At 45.5% G+C, this 23815-nt stretch overlaps 1 protein-coding gene across 9 annotated transcripts in view; it reads left to right on the forward strand.

Annotated features, from left to right (window-relative positions):
• Window positions 1–23815, forward strand: part of LOC138725137 (monocarboxylate transporter 2-like) — a 44106-nt gene that overhangs the window by 8610 nt on the left and 11681 nt on the right. Inside the window, exon 1 of one of the 9 annotated variants that reach the window (XM_069865735.1) lies at window positions 8594–8918. The exons of the other annotated variants lie outside the window; for them this stretch is intronic. Within the exon in view, the coding sequence (XP_069721836.1) occupies window positions 8702–8918 (217 nt within the window). The 5' untranslated portion in view covers window positions 8594–8701. Of the gene's footprint in view, window positions 1–8593; window positions 8919–23815 lie in introns of those variants that run through there. 9 annotated transcript variants of the gene reach the window in all.

Here is a 23815-nt window from a genome sequence, read left to right on the forward strand (position 1 = left end):
GGAATGGCAATAACAACAGATTTGGGAGTTTCATCTCGGGGAATAAATATCTTTAAGTGCATAAGTAATTGAATACTCAGTTTGATCTTCCTTTCGGCTACACCAACATAAATCTAGAATATTTCTGTAGCATCCACTGAAGCTGCACACTGTGTTTGATAGAGGAGGAAAGAAAGCACCAGCAAAGCCTGCCCAAGGGGGTTGAGGGCATCCAAAAGATCCCTTCAGAGAGAATTATGTCTTGAAACACTAACTTTAGTTTTACAATATTCAGAAAAGCTACAGCTCACAGTTTACAAAGTAGTGTTTTAGGACGGCATGTTTTCCTTTGCACTAGAGTAATTAAGAAAAATAAAAACTTCAACAGACATTCACTCAGAAATAATATTCAGTGTTAAACTTTGGCTGCACCAAAGTCAGCAGACACCTTGCTGTTGCCTTTAGTGGAGCCATGATTTCATCCTTTAGCTGCAAATTTTGATCTGCTGAGCTATTGTGCTAGAAGCCTGGGAATTTTCAGCACCAAGCACGGTATTTAGGAAGGGAGGCTGAGTACTAAACAAAATTTCTAGGACTAGTTCTGTGTCTGTAAACACTCAGTTTCACAAAGGTCCCCAGGAATGTTAAATGATGAAGTCCCTTGTAAACATGACCTAGATACCAGGAGCATCTTTGAAGCCTTTCTTATAAGGAGTTATTTCTGTGGTGCTTCAGGGGCTCCTGGGAAGGTCAGTCTGTAAGCCTGTGACTACAGCAAGCTTGAGCAAATACTACGCTCAGACCAAAAGTCTCCTCTCTTTGATCTTGTGGGGTAACATGGATGTATAGTGTCAAAAGTTCAACAAGCCCCTAAAGAACAATCTGTGTGAGACCTTGAAAGTTAATACTAAAGCATCATGCTTGATCTGCTGGACAATGGTCAGCCAGAAGGGCAATGCAACACAAAAAATGCAGGCACAGGAGCCTGGCTGAGTTTACCTACAGTAATACTGAGTATTGCATCACCCTGTGTTAAGGGCAGAGAGGGCTGATGTATCTCGAGTAATGTTATACTTAGCTAGTCACACCGCATGATTCATGAACCAATCTTCCCATGTTTGATTCTATTTGTTGTTTCTGTATCCCAAGATTTAAGTGAATTTGGAAGGTAACGAAGGAGCTCGCTAGGTTTTCTCCATCCTATGAAGAGGAGCTGGTTATGTGCAGAGTGGCTGCAGGTGTTATCCTGCAGTCCTGCTTCCCACCCACTCCCTTGCAGTGCCTGGCAGCCTCGCTGGTGACAAGAGCTGCCTGGTATCAGCCAAGACTGGTTTATGCTTGGTGCATCCTTGTCCTTGAAGCAAATCAAAGGTGCTCTACATATGTGCAGCAAACAGCTGGACCTGCTCCTGGAATGCTGCAGTCTTGGAGAAAAGTTTCTTGGGGAAGCTCACAGTAAGAGCAGAAGCCCTCATGGAGTTACGATCGCTAGTCACAACAGGCTAGGAAAAATACCCAAACAGCAAAGCTCCAGCTGCTTTTTTATTGTAGTTCCCTAAGGCTTTAATTGTCTGTCCCTCTGATGCCTTGAAAACTTCAGGGAGGTGGGGTTAATTTTTGGAGAAAATACTTGCCTTATGTAGTGGCTCTGAGTACTATGATCTGCAAACAAGAGTTCAAGAGAGTGCTTGCAGACTGACGTGACATTCCCCTCTTCCCAAACCGAGGAGCTGCTGATCCTCAGTTCAGACTCAGCCCACACCATGCAGTTCCAGCTTTCTGCTGTTCTGCAGTGGGACTTGCTCTATATGGCATCCCATAACATCTCTCCTCTCTCCAACACCAGGGAGGTTTAGTGAGGTCTAAGCTCTCCACCTTGCTGAAGTGTTTTTTCTGGCAGCCCTGAGGCAGGTTATCCTCTTTCTGTCCTGTTGACAGCTATTTGAGAGTTTCTTGGTGGTAGGACAGCCTTGGAGATGGAATGGAGACAATGGATCTTCTGGATCCAGATGTGCTGCAGTGGCTCAGAGCTCTGCCTTGGAGAAGGTGCTTGTGAGAGTGTTGGATGTGTTTGGACCCTGCAGTCACAATTGGATTAGCTTTGACAGTTTAAACTTCAGGTCTTCACTAACCTCAATCCTTTTTGCTGAAATGAGTAAGGGAATTCTCACAGGAGTGTATTCATTAGAAGTCACAGAATGCCCATGGGCCCAGAGGAGATAAACCCAAGCCCCCATGCCTGGGCTGCAATCCTCTCCATGGCACAGGGTGCACAACAAGCATCGAGAAACTCTCCCTGTGTTTTCAAGCTATGAGCTTGTGGAGATCAGCTAAATTCATTCAGTTGCAAGTAAATGCAGTAAACAAACAGGTCTAAGACATCCAGCAGGCATTATGTGGAATATGTGTTGGGATAATTTAGTGCAGGGACAAACGGTGTACCTGGAAACAACCCCAAGGATAAATCCTTTATTGCTGCCTTTCTAGTACATTACCATCATTTCATATCTTTGTAAATGAAGGAATGTGCAGGATCACATGAAAGTAATTAAGTAAAACTGGGTTTTTGCAGTGATTCTAAGTTGGCTGAAATGGCAGAGGATGCTGTGGGCAGAGGGAGCTGCTGCCTCTGTTGCTGGTGCAATGAGGTATCCCTGATGGGGTCAGCTACGCCGTGACAGCATTGAGGATCTGTAGGGTGGTACTTATGTGATATAGTTTGCACTTACAAGGACTCCCCATCCTTAACAGGGCAGAAATGTAAACGCTTTATTTTTTTTTGTGTGCTTTTGCTTTGAAATTCGAACAGGTAGGAAAGGCAGACCGGAATAAGCCAGAATATAGTATTAATTTTACTTAAACCACACTGAAGTGCCTTTCTTTGTTATGTCTTTACCTTGAGAAAAAAGGTATGGGCTTGTTATCCAGGGGTAAAACCTTACAGTAAGGAAACCAAGGCCTGAATCTGGCTATGGAAAACCTCAAGGTGGGAAGGCAGAGGCTTCCCTTTGCACACCGTGTCCTCTGGTAAGGAGTCTCTTTTACTTTTGGTACAAATAAAGTAGTGACCTGCTCTGCTGTGGCTAATGTGTAATTACACCTTCAACACAACCTTCTGTCCCAGCTGTTTGTTTGCCTGTGATTGTGTGTACAATTTGAGATGCCGCCAGGCTCTGCGTTCAGCAATCTTTGGTAAAAATATCATAGTAGTGCTGATTTTCAATCATCCAGGGCTTGGTGTAGCCAGAATTCTGCCATAAAATTAATAGCTAAATTCTCAGTGCTTCTTCAGGTACTTCAACCACGTTGGTTTTCCCTTCCTATACAGTTATTTTCCAAATATAACAGAGCAAGATCCTGCTGGGATTGAAATGTAAATGAGATGAAGATGCAATAACAAAGGAATAATTTTAATTCCCCCAAGAAAACATTAGAGTTATTAGACTTAGATTAATTATAGCTATCTTTTTACCAACACAAATGTTTTGGTTTGAACTGCTGATTAAATTCCTGCAACAGGGGAATAAACAGAAGAGGTAGTGTCATTGCTTGGTTGATTTTTATCATCTCCAGGAAACCAGCACACCCAACAGTGATGCTTCATGCACCTGGCTGGTTTGACAGCACAGACACAGAGCTGGAGCTGTCTAAGAGGTTTGCTGGCTCTGCAGGGAGTTCTTTCATGTTGCATGAATCCCTCTGCCTGTCTTGCTCAGCAAAAAAACCCAAGTTCGATATTTCATAACTTTGTGTTCTGACCTCTCCTTGACCCCTTGTAAAACATTACTCGGTGGAAAGCAGAGACACGAGGCTCTGCCAGTGTGCTGGGTGGTTCCTAGCAGCAGCAGCACAGACATCCTTGGGCTTTGTGTGGTGTCACCCCACTGCCAGCTGCAAGGATGCGTGGGTCTGGTGACCCTGCCCACAGCAAAGCATCTCACACAGCAGCGAAGAGGCTGCATGAAAATTAAAGGTTCCCCCCAAAATAGCCATAAGGATGTCAAAGGATGTGGCTTGAGACCCTCATGCCCCATCTGGAATATGAGTGGGTGCTGTGCTGGTGGGGGGCTGCCCCCATCCCTCCCACCGCTTGGTATCCTGGAAGCCATCAAGCAGAGTTAGGTTCCCTTTAATTAAAACCTCAAGCATGAAAATATTAGTGGTAAATCCCTGAATGCTGGAGGTCTTGTGGCTAAACACTGAGGAATGTGTTCTATCAGCCCAGTCATGCTCAGTGTGGGGGGATAAGGGTAATTCTGTGCTCGCCGGGCAGAGAACTATTGATCTTTCCCCAGGTTTGCACTTTGTCATTGCTTCTGGCTGGGGCCCAGAGCCAAGAATTTCACTGAATTCAGACCTTTTTCCAAGTAATAATCTATATTGGAATGGCTTGATCCCTTGGAAAAAGTTAAGAATATTATTAGGAATATAAATGTGTCTGCCTATTTCCAGAGGACTGGGATTTCTCTCTCCTAAGACAGATTTCTCTGAGGAAAGTAACAGTGTCACATCCTGGGCCATGGGAAGCAGCCCTTCCGTTTTGCAGGCTATTGCTGCTTATAATCTCATTCATTCAGAAGATCCATTTTAACAGGTTATAGATTGGATTTCACTGCTGATGCTTCTTATAAGCAAGTGGAAAATGACAATGGAATAGTTTTGAGAAATGTGGTTATGCCATGCAAGTGAGAATCACAGATGCTTTAATGAAGTGCAGTTACCTCTTTAGGTGCTCATTTACTCAGTGCTGTTTTCATAGAGCAGACCTAGGTATGGATTTCTTTTTTTTTTTTTTTAATGTGGAAGCAATTTCTAAAGCCTTTAATCGATTTTCAAAGATTCAATGATGGAAAAGCACTATTAGGGTTACAGAGTTATAGCTCCTACCTTTGGCTGAAATAAAATGCTTCAAACAAAATTCTTTCCAAATATCAAAGTAGTCCACTGAGAATAAATAGAAATGTTTTCCATTCTCAGGGGATCTCAGTTTTTTTCCTTTTTCCTTTTTCTTTTTTCAGGAAAAGAAAAAGTACTCAACTTGTCAACACTAGTCACTTATTTTGGTGACTTTATATTTTAAATATTGTTTATCAAACCTTGGGCTTAAATAAGTGAAGCCTGTTAGTTCACTACATTAAAAAATCATGACTATGGGAAATGTCATGGAAATCTTTGAAAAGACTGAAAAACGGGCCCTTCTGGGGAAGAGAGGAAGAATTTCAGACTCTGCCTTGCTCCTGGCCCTTTTTCCTGCTTTGCCCCTCTTCTTTCACAGCTCTGGAGTGGAGCCTGGGAATACAATAGCAGTCACTTATTTACAAGGAGTGCTGCGGCAGGGAAATGAGTAATTTGAAAAGGCATTTTGCAATTTTAATCAATTTCGTTGCCACTTGCCAGGAAATTAAAAAACCTGCCCTCCAGGAAGCGTCTGCTGTCTGCAGATGAGTGAGTGGAGCCTGGCTCTGGGGATGGGGAGTTGCTGTGTTCTTGAAACAGAGGGGGAACACTCACATAGGCAGCTACTGTGAGATGAGACCAACCCTCCCCAGATGGCTAGGAAGTCCTTTTTGACCTGGTGAGCCCAGGATTTCTGCTGGCAGTTCCTTCCTCCATCCTCAGGCTGTCATGCTTTGCTTGCCAGCATCTCATCAGCACAGCAACACAAGGGCAAAGACTAATTGATTTCAGATGTATTTTAGAAATAGTTTGTTCTCCCCAGTATCTCCTGCTGCAACTACTTTCCTGCTTTGGTTTGAGTCTGCCGCCAGTTTGTGAGAACATTTACCCAGCAGATGTCATGCCAGGGTTTGTTGCAGAGGAAATTCTTCAACATTACACCAAATACAGCATTTCTGCAGGAGGAAACTGTCCCATCTTCCAGCCAAGGTCACAGCTGGAGTTGTAGCTGCTTCTTCATCCCTGTGCTCCCAAGCATTTCCATCTGCTCTCCCCACCCTCTGCACTGATGCAGAAGTGCCCAAGTTCACTCTCAGGTGTGTTTATTTAGATTTGGTCCAATTTGTTGTTTTTAGAAGAACACAAGAAACAGCTGAAGAAACAAACCTCATTCCTGTTTATTATGAAAATTCCACTAATATAAACCCATATCCCTCTGTAGGAAAACAGAGGAAAATAGTCCTGTCCCCTTGACCATCCCCTTGTTCAGCTGCAGACAGAGTTTTCATACTGGAGAGCCTTTAATTGTGTCCTGAGATAGCTGACTCCCTGCTACTGCACCCTGTGCCTCTGTGCATGCGGGACTGTGCATCATAGAAACGATGCAGTAAAACAGGTATCCTTAGGGCCAAAATGCTGGTCTGAGCTGTGACAAAGCAAAGCTTTCCAGGTCATGACGCTGTGACCCTGCATCTGAAAGTAACGGTCTTCTGGTTGTTTTAAGTTTACTTGGTTTCACAGGAAGAAAGAAATAGTAGGAATAAAAAAATCTCACAGATACCTTGTAGGGAGATGTTTAAAGCTCTAGAGTGACTGTACCAGGAAAATTATTGAGCAAGGCACTGATCCCCTCCCTTCCATTGTTGCTTATTTGTATATGTAGAAAAATGGGTTTTACAGTAACACAGGGTCTATTTTGGAGCCTTGGAGGGAGGATGGAAACAGGGAAGCAGAGAGTTCTTTCTTATTTTGTTACAGATTGATGTGTTTGTACCTGAACCAAAAGTCTCCCCATTCCCTGGGGAGGGAAGAGCTGTGTACAGGCCCAGAAAGACATGAGAGGGGAGAGCGGCAAAGCCTTATGGAGACCCTCCCAAGCACAGCAATTTCCTCTTTCCCAGACTCTCTGGGAAAGGCTCCTGGCATCCCCCACAGAGGGTGCAGGCAGGCTGGGACCTCCTGTGTCAGGTGGCGTGGGAGCGGGCAAGCCCACTGACCCTGCAGCATCACCCCATGGGGGGCATTTGGCTCGAGAAGCAGAGGAGGAAAAATGTGAACAGCAGCAGCGTTTAAATGCAGATTCTGAAAACAGCTGATTTCCACACACTTTGCTAAAGTGATTTGGGTTTTGACTGCTAGGTTGTATTTTTTTTTTAAATAAACTGAATACAGATTTATAGGGAAAAGTTGCTGTCAGCCTTAAAATACTGAGATACAAAGGGGTATGGAAGCCGTGCTTAGAGAAACCAGGAAAAAAGGGCTGTATTTACAGTGGAGATAGTGTACTTGATTTATATGAAAAACTTCTTTTGCCAAAATGATTTGTAAAATCTGCCCAAACCTTACCCTAGTCTTCACAGTTGCACATGATGGGAAAAAGGAGGCTGGAAGCCGAGTGAAAGGCGACACTCGCTTGACATCTCTATATGAATTTCCCCCAACTGGGTGAATGAATTCCTCCAAGACCCACGGGGCTGTTACCTAAGCCAGAAGGAGGCAACGTTGAGCAAGATGCTCACATGGCAGTGGAACTGCAACTTTCTAGTGTGAGTAACATTTCCCCAAATAGACTTCAATGTTAAAACTAGACTATACAGCAAATTGTTGAACAGCGGGTGGATGACTGCACGAGTCTGTGATGATGTGGTGGTACAGGAACAGAAGAGCAGGGTGCAACTTTGTAAGGAGCAGAAAAGAGGCTGGAATGTTGATAGAAACAACGGAAAAATAATAATGACTTCCATATGGAGTATTGTGTCCAGTTTTGGAATCCCCAACATAAGAAGGATATGGAACTGTTTGAATGGGACCAGAGGAGGTCTACAAAGATGATCTGAGGGCTGGAGCACCTCTGCTGTGAGGACAGGCTGAGAGAGTTGGGGTCGTTCAGCCTGGAGAAGAGAAGGTGGTGGGGAGACCTATTAACAGCCTTCCACTACTTGAAGGGGCTACAGGAAAGCTGGGAAGGGACTTTTCCAAGTGCGTGTGGTGAAAGGATGAGGCAGAATGTCTTTAAATTGAGGGGGGAAGATTTTAATTAGATATTAGGAAGAAATTCTTTACGGTGAGGGTGGGGAGGCACTGGCACGGGTTGCGCAGGGAAGCAGTGGCTGCCCCTTCCCTGGAGGTGTTCAAGGCCAGGTTGGGTGAGGCTTTGAGGAGCCTGGTCTGGTGGGGTTGGAACTGGATTGGCTTTAAGGTCCCTTCCAACCTAAACCAGTCTATGATTCTATATAAACAACTGGTTTAATTAACACCCGCAGGGTGGCTGGGTGCTGCCTCCCACACTGCCTCAGCTTGGGGTTCTGAAGGGGAAAAAGGGAAAAGCAGAAAGGCAGGTAAAACCCAGTGGACTTTTGTCTGTGTTCATCTGCCGGGGCAGGGTGGGAGCCCTCCCATTCTGTCCCCTCCCTCCCCACTCCATCCCATCCCATTTCATCCTGTCCTGTTCCATCCTGTCCCGGCGGTGGCTCTGCAGGTGGGTGCTGAGGTTGGGGAAACGTGGGGTCCCACGTGCGTGTGGGGCAGCTCCCTGGGCACACACGAGTCATTTTTAACCAGCCACCACAGGGCATTTCTGACCCTCTCCCACTGTCTGTCCTGTGTGGATGGCAGGATGCTGATTTTCTTTGCATTAATTGGCTGCACAGATCGGCAGGGGTGGGGTGCGACATTAGAAATGAATAACTAGGTTGAAACTCCATTGGGGCGATGCTGTTGTTGCTGCAGGCTGGGGCTCTGGGAGAGCAGTATCTGAGCCTTTGCCCTTTGTTTTTCAGGGCTTCCCCAGGAGTGCTGGTCGGCTGGCCGCTCGCACAGCCACCCCATGCCGTCCCCCGATAACGTGGGGCGAGCCCCCAGCCCACCGGACGGTGGCTGGGGCTGGGTGGTGGTCTTTGGCGCTTTTGTTTCTATCGGCTTCGCGTATGCTTTCCCCAAAGGCATAGCCATCTTCTTCAAAGAAATCCAGGATTTCTTTGACACGTCCTATAGCGAGATCGCGTGGGTCTCCTCCATCGTGTTGGCCACGACGTACGGTGCAGGTGAGTAAACCTGCACCAGCCCCTGCGGCGTGGGGTGTTGTGAAAGCAGAAAGAAGCCAGCAAGCCCGGCTCTGGGACGGCGTACAGGGAAAGCAGCAGTGTCCATCTGCATGGGCACTATCAACAGGTTTGCTTTCTGATCGCGTTTCTATTATCATTTAGGGAAACTAAGTCATATGTGGAGCCTAAAGGGGCCAAGGGACAGTTTTTCAGAGGTAAATTGGTGTTGGCTGGTGTTTTCAAACAGGTTTTGTGCCTTCCAAATTTCTTATTTTTTTTCAGTGGGTGCCGGTGTCTTTTGCTTTCTACGGGTACATTTTTGGTCTATAAGGGACTCCAGGTGGTTTTGAAAATGCGGTCTGTGGCCAGTTAAGTGCTGATATACCCTTTATTTCCAGTTGCAGCACCTTTGTTGCTTTAAAAATAGGGCTTATTTCATTAAGACGAATTTGGGGTGTTACATGGAAGCCTTTAAAAAGGGGTGCAATACCCCCTGCACACCAGAGGCTGAGCTACACGGCACACCCTGTTGCAGTGTGCCCTTTCCCTTCCATACTCCCTGCTGCAGGCTGTGTTGGGGGCTTTTTCTTACACTGCAAACAAAACGTGTCCTTGGCCCCTTCACACAGCACCTCTGCTCCCCTAAAGGCAGGCAGCACCAGCCCTGATCCTTGTATCTGAGTGGCATGGGGACGGTTGAGCTGTTTTGAAGAGACTCGTGTCCTCTTGCCTTGCTTTGACCCAAGTTGGTAACTTTGCACCCAAGAGGTTGTGAAGTAGTGGTGTGAGTGGCTTTCTGTGGGCATCAGTGCAAAAGCCCTGAGGTGAGGACAGGCTGGTGTGAAAGAGCTGGGTCTGGGTTTCAGCCAAAGGTGATCATGGAGTAGAGCAATGACCTAGGTAGCTGCCTGTTTATCACGGCAGCTTGTAATTACAGCAAAGAAATCGACAGTCAATCATTCTTATCAGTTGCAAACCAGTGCCTATAACTTGGCTCTTTTTTTAAGATTTTGATATCACTTTCATGACTCGATGAAAAAAATGGGATGCCTTTGATTAAATGTGCAATTGGAGGTGGACAGGAACCACTCTGTAATTACAGGAAACTTCATCAATGTTTATCCTGGCTATTTAAGCAATTCTGAAAATATTTTTTGTTTTTAAAAAGGCATTTTTTTTCCTTCCAACCCTAACTATTCTATCATTCTATGATTCTATGATTTAGATGCTACTTAAATGCTATTTTAAAGGGCTCGGATAAATTATGTGGAATGCCCACATAATAAAAGGAAAAGCAAGTGGCCCATGTCTTTGCTGTGTTCAGTTGCTTACAGACAAGCATCTAGGAAGCTTCACGTTTTAGAAGTCAAATAGAGATGATGAACATTTGGTACCAGAATTATGTGAATGAGTAGAGGTTGCTGCAAATGTTGTTGTCTGGTACTAAAATTAGGATATCGCTTGATAGGAAGGCTGCAATTGGTGTTTTAAGATAGGTGAGTGTTCTAAATATGTCCCGTAGAGAGCAGGGAGCTGCTTTCCCTGATGGCTGGATGCCTAACACATTTCTCTCTGTCTTTCTAGAAGCTCAGGGCATCTTATAGCGCAATCCTTCATATTTGAGCACAACTGAGTGAGGAATGTGCTCTGCAGATTAACCCTGGACCTGTCAATGCCCTAAGTTGCTTGCAGGGGTGTAGCTGGGGTTCTTGATCCTCTCAGTGTGCAGGTCATGACCGACAGGCTGGTGCTGGAGCAGGTGAAAAGCTGCTCTGATCGCCTCTGTCTTCTCCAACCTCCAGACTTCCCAACCCACTTTCTTCTCTTTCTCTCCAAGTGTTCAAGCCAGTGCTGTGTGCTCTGCGTCTGGGGTGTTGTAGTGGACTTCTATCCCAATTAACTGAGTGTCTCCTGCCTTTTTTGCAAGGAGCTTTGACTTTACCCTCCCTTGTACTATTACACGGTAACACGGGGGATGATACAACCGGGCACTGTTAGACTTAATTGCAGGTGTCTGTACCTTTGTACCTTCCCACGTGCCTTGCGGTTGCTCAGATATGTCCATTTAATAGTCCTCCCCTCCTCTTCTCTGCTCTTGAGATATGTGCTTGAGATTGCTCTTGATTTATGCTTGTTTGATCATCCCTTTCTCTGCAATGATCTGAAGCACCGAGTCACCCAGCAGCTGCAGGCAGGGCTGAGGTGGGAGTTTGCAGGACAGGGAACAAATGAAACACCAGTGCCCAGGAGCGTATTTAACACATCTAATATGATTGACTGAACATTTAACGCCAGAGTGGGTTTGACTTATGAATGACTTCAGTGATTTGGAAATTCTCATGAAAGGCACAGGGCTCCAGTTCCTGGGAGCTGCCAAAGTCCTGCTCTGCCCTTTAGGGCTGTTAGGATGCCTGTGCAGCAAAGCTTGATTTACTCTACTGGAAAAATAAGAACTAGTTTAACACTAGATTTTTTGCTAATCTGCTCTGAAAGGAAATAAATTCTAAAAATGCCAAAGTAAGCTTTCAACATAGTCCTCATTAACCAGAAGTGTTGCTAAAGCAGGTAATTATTACTGTGGCTTCTCCATTCCTTCCCTTCCCAAACTGGTGGTGAGGCAGGATTGTCACAGCCTGCGTGTGGTGCAGGGGTAGGTGGGCTACAGCCACGCAGGAACCACGCTGGGTGCACCGAGCATCTCCTGTGTCAGGCCCTGTGTCCAGAGGTGGTGATGGGGAAAATGGTGTGTTTACTGGTGTCAGGTGTGGGCATCACAGTCACAAAAGGAGAAAGCCCCAAACCTTCCTCACCTCCCTCCCTCCCCCTGCTCCAGCAGCAGTGAATGACCATGATTTGGAAGGTGTTTATGTAGGTCGAATTCTTCCCTCAGGAATTGCACAGGCTCCACTGTTTGCTCAACTGGGTTCAGGGAACGGCTGTAGCATCGCCGTCCACTCCCTGGTGTTTGGCCGTGTCTCTGGGCTGTGCCAGGGCTCCCAGAGCCAGGGTTCAGGGTGGTGGGGCTGGCATCTGAGCATGGGGATGTCCCACATGGGGATTGACCCTGCTGGCTCAGCTCCCTCTGTCCCCAGGAGCTTGGTGCTCCTGTGCTGCCTTTCACCTTGGCAAGGTGCGGAGGGTCTGCTGCTTTCACTAACAACAGCTTTTGTTTTCAAACACCCTCCGGAAACAATCCCTCATTTCGTTGGCATGTTGGTGTGCGGACTTGTTTTTAGGCTGTGCTGGTTACTGTGTAACAGAGCTTATGTTTGCATTTCGTAAATAATGCAAAGGAAGCGTATTTGCTGAAAATACTCGGATGAACTAACCCTGATCTCCACTGGAATAGCTCTGTTGACTTTGACAGCATGGATGCAGATTTACGGTGACCACCTGAGGCTTTGGTTTGTAACACCAGAGCAGTGCCAGTTTTTCAGACTAAGACTGAAAAACCACCAGCCAAGACTGTTTCTGCCCTTCACTTTTTGCTGAATTCCCCTAGGGTGATGTTTTACACCAGCCAGGGCTCTGGCAATATATATTGAGAAGTTTTAATATGTCTTGTCTCCTAGTTTCTTAATCTCAACTAGGTTGCAGAAAACAATTCTGTCACTTCTATACAAGTAGTAAAACAGATTAGTGTGCAGTAAAGTGGATAGCCTGGACTTTATGAGAGGGTACTTGTAGTTCTCACTGCTGTTCATGTTCAGCAATTCCCCATTTTCATTTGTAGAGGGCAAAATAGGAGGATGGTTAGTGAGGACCACAAGTGAACATTGCTCTTCTCTGATGAAATACTGCAGAGTGAAACCCCGTCAATCTGCTAAAGAAGGATTTCTGTTTTGTAATGTTTCTTTCTTTTTTTTTTTTTCTTCTCTTTTCTGGTCCTGGGCAAAAATCTCATTCCTTACCCAAATAAGAAAAGTATTACAGAACAAAGTCTTTGCTGGTTATAAAGAAAAGGAAGCAGGATCTGTCCATAAGGGACCAGAGGAGATACCCCCATCCTTCCCTAAAAGTTCTTTCATCTGCACCTCAGCTCCCAGGTATCAGGTTCTGGGGATGACAAGGGCACAATGTGTAGAACATCATAGGGCCCCCGCTATGCTGCTGCATGCCCTTGGCAGGGTTTCTTTTTGCAGACTGCCTCTTGGGGCTACGCTATGCCAACAGAAGACCAAGGTCTTGCCTCATGTGCCAGCATGAGTTTTATTCGAGGAGACAATCTTAAATAATATAATTGCAAACCTGAAAGCCTTTGGTCTTCACACCTCCTGACTTGGGCCATGTGTCCATGTCATGTTTGTAATATCAAAACTGAGATGCCCTTTTCCCATTTTTAAGGGTGATGCATTTCAAGGTAGGCCACAGATGACTCTCTGGAAATAACCACTATCCTGGGAAGGCAGGAGGTGATTGAGCTTCCAGGAAAGAAAACACGAGCAATATTAATTTGCTATATCCCTATGCAGTAGTGGGGGGAGCAGTCAAACATTCAAAAAATAAGGAATACTGTTGCCACTAATCTAAAAGCAGCATTGTTCTTATAGATGTTATGGTCTTCTCTAGAGCTGCAAGAGAGGTGAGATTCATGGGAAACAGTGATGTCTTTTATTATGGCCAACTGTTAAGAGTTTGAACAATGAGCCAGCTTTCTGGCACATAGGCCAGAATAGAGAGAACAATTTAATACCTGGGTCAGTATCTGCATTTTCAGGTTTTTGTTTTTTATTGTGACTGCATGGCCAAAATGGCCCTTTCATCATAGTAATGAAACCACAAGAAATCACCTGGGTGAAACTCAGAGACCAGATCCTGATGCAGAGTAATTTCAGCTGATAAGCTTGACTAGCTGGGGGTAGAGCAGAATACACCTGCCTGTTTTTTTTCCCCCGGTTTTGAAGAATCTCGCTATTACTTTTGCCATTGTTGTGCAGCTAAGTCTTGTGCATGTTTGTACACAGTTTCTGGGTGTAAATGTGTGCTGCTTCTGTTGCCCCTTAGTACCCATGCCTTGTTCAGTATGCAGTGCAATGGGGTCTTGGTCTCAGTCTTGCTGTATGCTGCTGTAATGCTCCCTCCAAAATCTCCAGGGTGCTGTTCTTACTCGTCCAGATTTCTGTAGCAAAGACAAGAGGAGAAAGCCACCTTTTGCAAACATAAGAAAAATGAGAGCGTTTCTGAAGTAAAAGCCTTACCCTGAAGCCAGGCAGTGTTTATTAGTCTTGTTATTTATTATTTATTGTTTTGTAATTTAATGAAATGTCTAAAGATTTAATTCTGGAGGTGCTCCACAACCGAGTATTTTCTCCAAAGAAACTTTCTCCCAGAGCTCATAACTGTGAAGTAGAGCATCTGCTAAAGCAGCAAGGAAGAGATTGGGAAGTTGAATGTCAACCATTGACCTTGAACATTTAATCCAAAATTTTATAGCTGTATTTTATTACACTGCTAGCATGATAAATTGCAGTGACACGTTTAGAAAGCACCTCACTACATGCAGTGGCGTGAAGCTATATTAAAAACTGCAGAATCAAACTCATTATTAACTTAATCAAAACTGCCAATGGTCTCTTCTGGTCTGGTCCAAACTCCAACAAAACCTTCTCTGCCTCCAGAAGACCTCGCCCAGGGCTTTCCACCAATGCCGATTGCTTGCAAATAGTTGTGAATTACCACAACTCTAAAAGTGGAAACTGAGGCATGGGAAGGGAGGTGTGGTTTCTTTTTTTCCAAGGGCAAAAAACAAGTGCATAATGAAGCTCAGGCCTCAAGAGGTGGAACCTCACTGCAAGCCAATTTTGGCTCAGGCATTGCCTTAAGGACCACAGCACCCCAGCAAGATGTGCCTTGATGGGTGGAGGCTTTATCAGCTAAAAGGTCAGTGACAGGGGTGTCTGATAAAGTTGTGTTGTGCATTGCCTAGCATTTTGCAGCAAATTTTCTGTGTGTACAGTCCCAAATGGCTGGGCATCCCCAGCTGTGTGGAGCATCCTATGGGGCTGTTGTCCAGTTTAAGACATAATCTCTGCAAGACTTGGGTCCTTTTGCAAATACTGTGCTCACATGCTGTTGCTGTTGTTTTCATCCCCTGCTGCAACGTGTACTAGGGCTTTTTTTTTTGTTCTGTAAGAAAACCCAGAGTCCCAAGCCTGTGAGTCCCCACACAAGTGGTTTCCCTCCTGAAAAGCAAAGAGATTATCCTCGTGCTTGATGCTTGGGTAGTTTCAATATGGGCTGCCTGTCTTTTTCTATAACTTGTTCTTAGCAGAGAAGTATAAAGGTCAGTACCTGGGCAAGGTTTGCTTTCAGAGATGCTCAGTCCATGTGGATGCAATGTGGATCTCTGATGCTTAGCTGACTGCTCGCTGGTCTTTCCATGAAATCCAGCACCTATGTCCTCTGGTTCATAGTTGCGTCTGACTACCCTATGTGATGCCTCAGTCACCCAAGTGTCTGAAATGACATGAGCACCTCCTTCATCAGCCCTTAGTGTGGAGCAAGGGCTAAGAGAGCTGAGGGGGAGAGGAGGGGAGGACAGGGGATACTTGCAGTGCTGCATCATGTGTGGTCTCTCTCTGCTTATGCACTTACAGTGTTGGTTCAACAAAAATTCTCAAGTAGGGCTTTTGCTGCGATTTCCCTAGGTGTGTGCATTTCCATCCAGATAGTTTGTGTAGGCTAAAAGAAAAAAAATATCTCTGTTTATCCACAGTGGATACCCAGCACCCTGTCCACAAGGCCCAAGCCCAGGCAGGTGCTCCCTGCGTATGTATCGCTCAGCTGCCCAGTGCTGGGCTTCACTCTTTTGATTGTCACCACCTCCTGGAGTCCCACCAACAGTCAATTAGCCTCCCTGTGTCATTGAAACAAGACATCTTCCCACACTGGGGTGATCCCTGGGGTAGCAGCACCATTATGATCCTGGATTTTGTTAAGAAGGCCAGGTGAGGAATAGTTTGATTTCTGTAATGGATGGTGCAGGAGATTCATATACTTCTCCTGGCTCTCAGAGATACACTTAAGCCCTGCAAGGTCACTATATATGTGCTTATATTTTTTATTTTTTTAAATAGCCCTGTTCTACTTAAGGACGATAATAGCACTATAGGTTCAGGTGAAATATTTTCGTGTTCGTGGACTTGGTCACAAAGCTTTATCATTTTGTCCTTCATTGGAGCTAGCAAGGTCACCAGGCAGCAGTAATAGAGATGTGATAGGCTTAATAAAAACCAAGATTAATAAGAACTAGGAAGAAGAAAGTGAAGACTTTTGGTTGGGCATCTGTTAATTCTTTGTATGCAGGTGTTAAACCCAGAATTCTCTTGAGATAAGTTCAAATGTGAAATCTTCTCCCCCCAATCAGTACAGGATGCATCCTCTGTGCTGCCATGGGACAGAGTTTGGGAGCGTTGATGCCAACTGCCCTGCAGTGTTGCAGCTTCTCTGGCCCTGGATGGCTCTCCAGCATCACTGGTCTCTTGGTCAAATTATGCATGATTTCCAGGAGCTGGACAAAGCCCTTTAGAGACCATGCCCATGTAGGGGCTGACTTGGGGCTGAGTTGCGAGTAGAGCATTGTGTTAAGAAGGCTAATGAAAGGCTGCTGATCTCAGGGAATAGGCGTTTCAGCCATGCGGGGAGGGTGTGTTCTGCAGCTGCGCTTCAAATGACGGAAGAGATAAAAGTCTGTGGTCCTACCAAAGCAAAAAATTAGCTAAAAAAATGATGGAAAGAAATTAGAAAAATGTGAAGTGGTGACCTTCTGAAGGTCAGCAGCTGTGATCTGCTGTGTGGGTGAGATCCAAACCTGCAGCCCAGGGAAACCACTGAGTTGCCAGCAGATGTGTCCTTGGCACCTGCAAATGCCACTCCCTTGCAGGAGCAGTTATTTCATTGCCTAAATATGAAGTGACATGAAGGACCTTGGCTCCAGCCCTAATTTTGGAGCTGTTGGCCCGTGGCGCCTCCGTGTGCCGCAGGAGCAGCGCACGTCAGCTATGTAATCTGGAAATTGAAATGCCCAAGCACTGATCAGATAAGATTGCTAGATAAGGAAGAGGACACTGTCTTTCTGAGGCTTGGGCCTCGTCTGCTTTGGTTTTCTTCCTTTTTTAACATCAGGATGCTGCTGTGGCAAATGCATGTATTTCTGATGTGAGGTCAGGGTCTCTGGCTTCCCAAGGACGTGCCTGGTGGGTGTAGGAGAGGGAGGGCTGCCACACCTTGGTTCTTGCAGCAGATCATTATCACCTCTGCCTTCTCAGCTGGAGGTTGTGCTAATCCTGCATGGGAGATCCAGCACTACAGAGCCTGGACCAACCAGTTTGATGACCAAATAATATCTGTCCAGGCAGTCTCTCCCATGCTCGGCTGATGCAACTCTCAGGGGTTGTGCTGAAATGGCAGCTGTTACTCCCTTAATGTAAGGAGCATTTTTGTCTCCTGCGGAAAGAAAGGGAGGCAGCTTTTGGTGACTGGTTAGTTGTTGGAGCTGCTATTTCATATGCTGGGCTTTAGCCTACTCATTTAAAAATTATTTGTAGTGCATCAAGGTGGTTTGGGGGTGGACGGGTCTTTGGAAGCTGCCCTTTAGAGACTGTCAGAGGGGTATTTGATACCATGGTTGTCACCGGGGGCCTTTGCTCACTGCTGCTTGTCCTCCAACAGTGACATGCATAGACATTTTGTCTCTGGTAGCGCTGCCTGCGGAAGAGCCAGTTGTGTGTGAGCTCTTCAGCCATTGCAAGAGCATACCAAACCATCTGAAATAACTAGCTGATACTAGTAATACACTGTATTATTACTAGGTACCACCAATTCTTCTCTGGTGATCTAGAGCAGGGATGCGCAGGGCTTATTTAACAAAGCTCAGCTGGTTCTCCCAGCCCTGGTGACAAATACTTAAGAGCATGAGCCCTCCTGGTCCTGGACCTTGCATTTCTCTTCTACCAAGGGAAAAGACTTGAAAGGCTACAGGGTTTCTCATCCCTTTCATTCTGCCTATGCAACTGCGCCTGGTGTTTTCTCAGCCTCACCTCTCTCCTGGGCTGTGCATCGTTACCGGGTGCAGATTGCTGACGCTGATCCTCTTCACCTCAGGAGGCTGGTGGATTCTGGCAGCATGTTAATAATGCAGGGGCACTTGCTTTCATTTGCAGGGTAATGAGGAGGTTGCTCTGTTACAATGGGCTGGTACCCTGGTGGATAAATTACGAGGCCAAAGGCAGTGTTGTTATTCCACCAAGGGAATGAGATTATTATTGAGGAAATTGCAGGCCTGCTTCTTTCCTTGTTTTACTACTAGTGTAATAATAGACTTTGTTTTATTAGTATAAATGATTTCCCCCTCCTTCCTCCCAGATGAGTATGCTCTGCTCCTTCTTACATCCCAAGTGACTCCACATAGTCAATGCCAGTCATATTGTGCTGAGTTCCTTAGGATTACCTGTGTTTTCACAGCAGTTTGGAAAATATTTACTATTAGGGCAGTTCTCTAGGTGCTGTCCCATGTCCCTGTGCAGTTACAGCTCTGTAGAGCCACTCGGCACTATGGAAAAGGGAGAAAAGCAGAGCTGCACATTGCAGCCCCAGCAATGGGGACACCGCTGGTTCCAGATCTGCTAGCTCTGGAGACCTTATAAGGGGCTATTTTAAAGTGTTGCTCTATTATCATCTGTGTGGCCATCAAATAGTCTAGCCAGTAGCTCTGTAATGTTTGCAATGGCTCTTTGCCACTTTACACTGTTGGAAGGTCAGTCTTGTGAAGCCTGGAAAAAATTCACGTTGCATGGAGGCCTCTGGGTTATGAGGTCTGTATTTCAGGGTCTCAGCTTTTATCTGCTTCTCTAAGAGCTCTGCACAGAAATATTTCAGCAGAAATTCATCCAAGCCAGGTTCCGCTTGAAAGGGGGAAAGCTATTTCTCTTAGTATTAGGTTAAGTTAAAAAAAATGACAAACCAAACTTTACAAATAATAGATAGATATACAGATACAGTCAGAATTATTGGAGAGAAGAATGTTTTAGTCATTGTTAAAAATACATTGATATTTTGCACTGACATTGGAAGTTTTGCAGCTCATAAAAAATTCATAGCGCTTGCTGAAGAAACAGAAAGGCAATTCAGGTGGCTATTTTTTGAGCACTGTCATACTTGCAAGAGTTTAAGCCGGTCTGGATTGATATTTCTTGTTAAATGCCACCTCTGCCTTGTGATTCTCTCTGGATCATAGTTCAGTGGCTCAAAAAGAATAGATGACAAGATGGCCTGGCTTTGTGGAGGAGAAGAAAGGAGAGTCCAGGGTATTTTGCATTTCTTTATGGTTTTCCAATCTCCTCTTCAGGACCCTTTTCACTTCTGCAAACACAAAACTCAAGGTGAAAAGTAATTGGACAAGCTAACAAATGAGTTAGGGCTTGCTTTATTTCCCACCGGCGAGTTACTGTGTTTTGCTTGCCACCAAGATCAGCTTCTCTGACATGGCCTTTCATGTACCAGCCAGCAATGAATGGAAGTCTGCCACAGGTATGAGAAAAGAGGGGCTTTATACAAGACAGGCACTAAACCAGCATGATTTATACGGGCTGTGGATAGCGCTTTACATTACATCAGTCTTCTAGTATAGTGCCATGATCCTAGCATCATCTTTTGGGAATATTTGTTGCAAACTGTTGCTCTCCAGACTGCAAAGTTTTATTGCAAGCAGAACATCCCCTTTGTGTACATGCTGCTCTGCAAGGGCTTGGGGTGCAAAGCAAGGCGTTTCTGAGTGGGCTTGCTCTTACCGAGGGGGTGGTGGTAGCTCCACTGGAGAGCATGTCCCCCAGCAGTACCCTGTGAGCCAGGGGAGGTTTAGAACCACAGGCACGGCTCAGCAAAGCCAGCAGCAGGATGAGACTGAGCATCCCCTTGTGCCCTCTGCTCTGTCAGGACTCCCCCTTGCAACGGAAGGTAAATGATGGCCATGGCTGGAAGCTTGCTGGCGGGGAGGAAGCAGCTTGCTGGGCTGTGGGAGTGGCTGTCTTGTTTCCTAAGGCTGGGTGGGTGGAAACACCATCCCTCGCTGCAGCAAACTACCAGCTGCTACCATGTGCATGTCAACAGCCTTATCCTTGTAGTGTATTGAGGTGTGAAGAGGTGATTAAATGTTACTTCTGATCTCCTCATTAGAAGTTGCACTGCCATGGTGGTGGGGTTGTGGGGACAGCACTGTCTGGGTGACACTAGTCATGTCTGCTCCATTCCCTGAGAAGCTGTGCTCTGGGGACATGCTTAGCAGCTGAGATGGCTTTCGCTCCTCACTACAAATTTTCAGGGACTTAGAAAGTATTTGTGTGGCTGCTTCTGCAAGACTGGTAAATGGCAGCTTTCTGAGAGCTTTTCTTGCTGTTTCTCTTGCCCTGTCCTCATCTCACTCTATAAATAAAGAGGCAAAAATCACCCCGATTCCTGTTAGCTTCTGCCATTGGCTCATGGGAAGGAGGGATGATTTACTCTGGATGCCAGGACAGGGAGCCTGTGGTTCTGACATGTTTGACCAGGCAGGTATTAGCAAATAAAGGTGCCTTGGGATCTAAGCTGCACACGTTGTTACCATAATTGGTTTCTGTGTGGTGATATACAGCATCTTTATTCTTTTCATGCAGGCTGAATAACTGGTAAATGACAGGTCCCGCTTTTCAATTCCACCATGTTTCCAGGGGCTGTCACACTTTTAATTTTTTCAATAGCTGCAAGCAAAGCAGTAATCCTGTTTTCTATTTCCCACAACTGCGATTCTGGCTTTGTTATTCCCTCTTCTTAATTCCTCTGCCCTGACTTGAGCTATTTGATGTTTTCCAAAGCTCCCCAGGACACTGCTGTTAAAGTCATCTAATGGCTGATGGCTAATTAGCCCCCTGTGAGAAATACAACACGGAGGGGCGTGTGGCAGAGCAGGGCAGGAGACGTGCATTTAGATCTGTTGGGTGTGATGCTGATCACTGAAGACGTCTGGGCAGGGTGAAGGTGTCCGTGTCCGTGCTCTGTACGCCTGCCCAAACTGGCAGGGTTTGCGTTCTGAAGTGTGCAAAGCTTTGTGACATATTGCGTGCGCTGGTTTCTGCCAAGAGGTGGGGCAGCTTTTGAAAGGCTGCGCCATTAAAACCTATGGACGTTTCTGGAGGTCCAGATGACTTGAGTGGAAGTAATTTTGGGGATGTGATTTTGTGTTTGCTTCAGTGCATTTGAAAGGTCTGCTCAGGACTGTTGCAGAACCTTTGGCCTGTGGGCAGCAGCTCAGGGAAGTTTGGTCTCCCAGCTTTAAAGCTTTGAGTTGGATTCTCTAGTGTCTGATGTACGTCTAGCTGATGCTTTCCCTGCATGTTAGTGCTCATTGCAGCCTTCACTGTAGATTTTCCAGTGTCTGGAGAAGTCCAGATGCTCTGCTCCTGTTTTCTCCTCTAACTCGCTGGACTTAGTATCTTAGGGGTCTCTGACACCCAGTCCTCTGTAGTTGACACTGGTCAAGGAGATCAAATGCTGTCACTCACAAGCATGTGCTGTTATCTTCTATGCTGTGCTTTCTTCACAGAGCAGGCTCACAGTGCCTGGACTTAAGGTTTCAGGCTGTGAAGGAGAAAGGCTTATGTCACCTCTGAAGTTCATCACCATTCCCTGTGAGCTCAGCCCAGCCCAGAAAGACAGCACCTTTGAGACCACAGCTCTCCCACCCAGCCTGGCAAACAAATGGGACCTATTATGCCCCTGTAAAATTGATAAGGTCATAGCAGCTGAAGGATGTTTGCTGAAGGTCATGCAGACCTGCGTAAAGCATTGCAATTGTGACCTTGTGGCTTAATAAGTGATTACTGGGAAGCCGTAATGTGGTTGAAGACACATTGATGTTCATGAAGGGTGCCCCAGGGGTACAGGAAGGGTACTATCATTTGTAAAGCTAGTGATCAGGATATGAACTTTTGCTTTCATCTACTGCATCCTTTACCAGAGGTTTTCCCAGTAGCTGAGAAGCAGAGCAGAATATGTCCCACTCTCAGCCCTTTCTAGTTCAACGTTTGCTGTCGTGGTCCAAACCCATGAATGATGAGTGAAACCACAATGACAGCTTCTGGACTGGAATGAGAGGGACGTGGATCCATATTCTTCCTTCTGAAGTGGATGCTGCAAAAGTGGATGTAAGTGAGCATTTTGTTTTACTTTTCATAGCAGGGATTTCTCTCCATAGGAACAGCCCTCAATCAGAGTAGGAGGGGCATTTTAGCAGAAATCTTGTGGGTTTATATGCCCAAAATATGAAAGCCCCCTTCCAGCAGGAGGGGTAATTTGAACCACATTTTCTTAGTTGAGTAATTAGATTGATTCTAGAGAAATGTGTACATGTGGAAAATTGAAAAATGGAATTGTTGCATGCCCTTAGGCTGCAGAAGAATGTGTTGGTGCCTTTCTGAGGAACACTGGCTTAATCTTTTGAATTACAAGATGCACTGAGGCCGGCTCGAGCATGATGCAAATCCAAGCCCTGATCAGGAAAAACTTAGTGAGAAAGGGGTCCCTTTCCTGCTGTGCTGATCTGACATATGTTTCTCTTCCCCCAGAACTTCTCATGGAATTCTGTAATGCTCTTTGCAGCAAAAAGACGCGTGCGTGTTTAATCCAGCTACAGGATTAGGAGAAAAAACTCTTCATGTAATTATACACTCACAGAAATTTTAATTGAATGGTGCATTTGATGGGACCAGCTCACAGATCACACAGTTACAGGGATGCTGTTAAAACTGTGCCTATGTGCATTTCGTTTATGAGTGTTTTGACCGTAGACTCTAGTGCAAAGTGTAACAGATGAGAGAATGGGCTTCATTCCCTAGATTAAACCAGTCATACCTACGTTTTTTTATTCTTGCTTATCATAACAGCTGAGAACTTGTTTGGATGCTGTCAGCCATGCTGAGGAGAGATATTGGGTTTTTTGGGTGTCTGGCTGCTGTGCTGTGGTTTGCAGGGTCTGGAAAAAGCTCTGGTGCTATTTCTGGCTGAGATTATTTAAGCAAAGGTAAATTATCTACAAAATGACTCTGCAGTGTGGTAGATCCCACAGTCGAATTCTTTAGAGATACTTGTAAGCCTTAAGTACCCTTTCCCGGTAACCTGCATGTGGACAGGGTGGGCTGTTTGTAACAGAAGGAGTGAAGACAGACAGGCACACTGGGCTCTGGAACATCATTACAGTAGCACCTAAAATAGTCTGGCAAGAGAAGGTAACAAATGCTGCCTGTATCCCCCTGCCCCATTTCCAGCAGAATCTTTGCAGCATTTTTTGCTCCTGGTTTTTGAGTAATACGGACTCTTTTTCTTTTATCCCGTACCTTCTGGACTGCTTACATGCTCAGTTTGCTTTCTCTTCTTCTGACTTCCCAGCCTAATCTAACTTCAGAGTTGGCTCTGCTTTGAGCAAGAGGTTGGTCCTGAGACCTTCAAAGTCCTTCTGATGTATATTGTTTTGTGATTCTGATTTTTACTGGTCCTCCAGTTGGTTGAGAGTGCAGTACACAATACTTCCCTTCTTTCCTCCGTCGCCTAAAGCTGCTGGCATGTTCCGCTTCCTCAGATTTAAATGCTTCCTTTCAATGTGCACAGTCTTTATTAAGCTGTTTCCCTCTTTCATAATTTTGCACTTTCCTGAACCACCTCTTTACATAAATGCAAGACCAAACTGGTTCTTTTGAGCTCCAGCTAATCCATCATCCCAAACTGTTCCTACCTACATGGGCTGCTATTAAGATTTAATTAAGAGCTCTTCTGCTGAAGCCTCGGTCCTGGTTGGCAGTATCAGAACTGCATTAAATAGAGGCATTAAAAATGCAACACTATGCATGATATCAGCCTTGTAACATGAACCA

The sequence above is a fragment of the Phaenicophaeus curvirostris genome, chromosome 11, assembly GCF_032191515.1.
Source record: "Phaenicophaeus curvirostris isolate KB17595 chromosome 11, BPBGC_Pcur_1.0, whole genome shotgun sequence".
NCBI classification, from domain to species: Eukaryota; Metazoa; Chordata; class Aves; order Cuculiformes; family Cuculidae; genus Phaenicophaeus; species Phaenicophaeus curvirostris.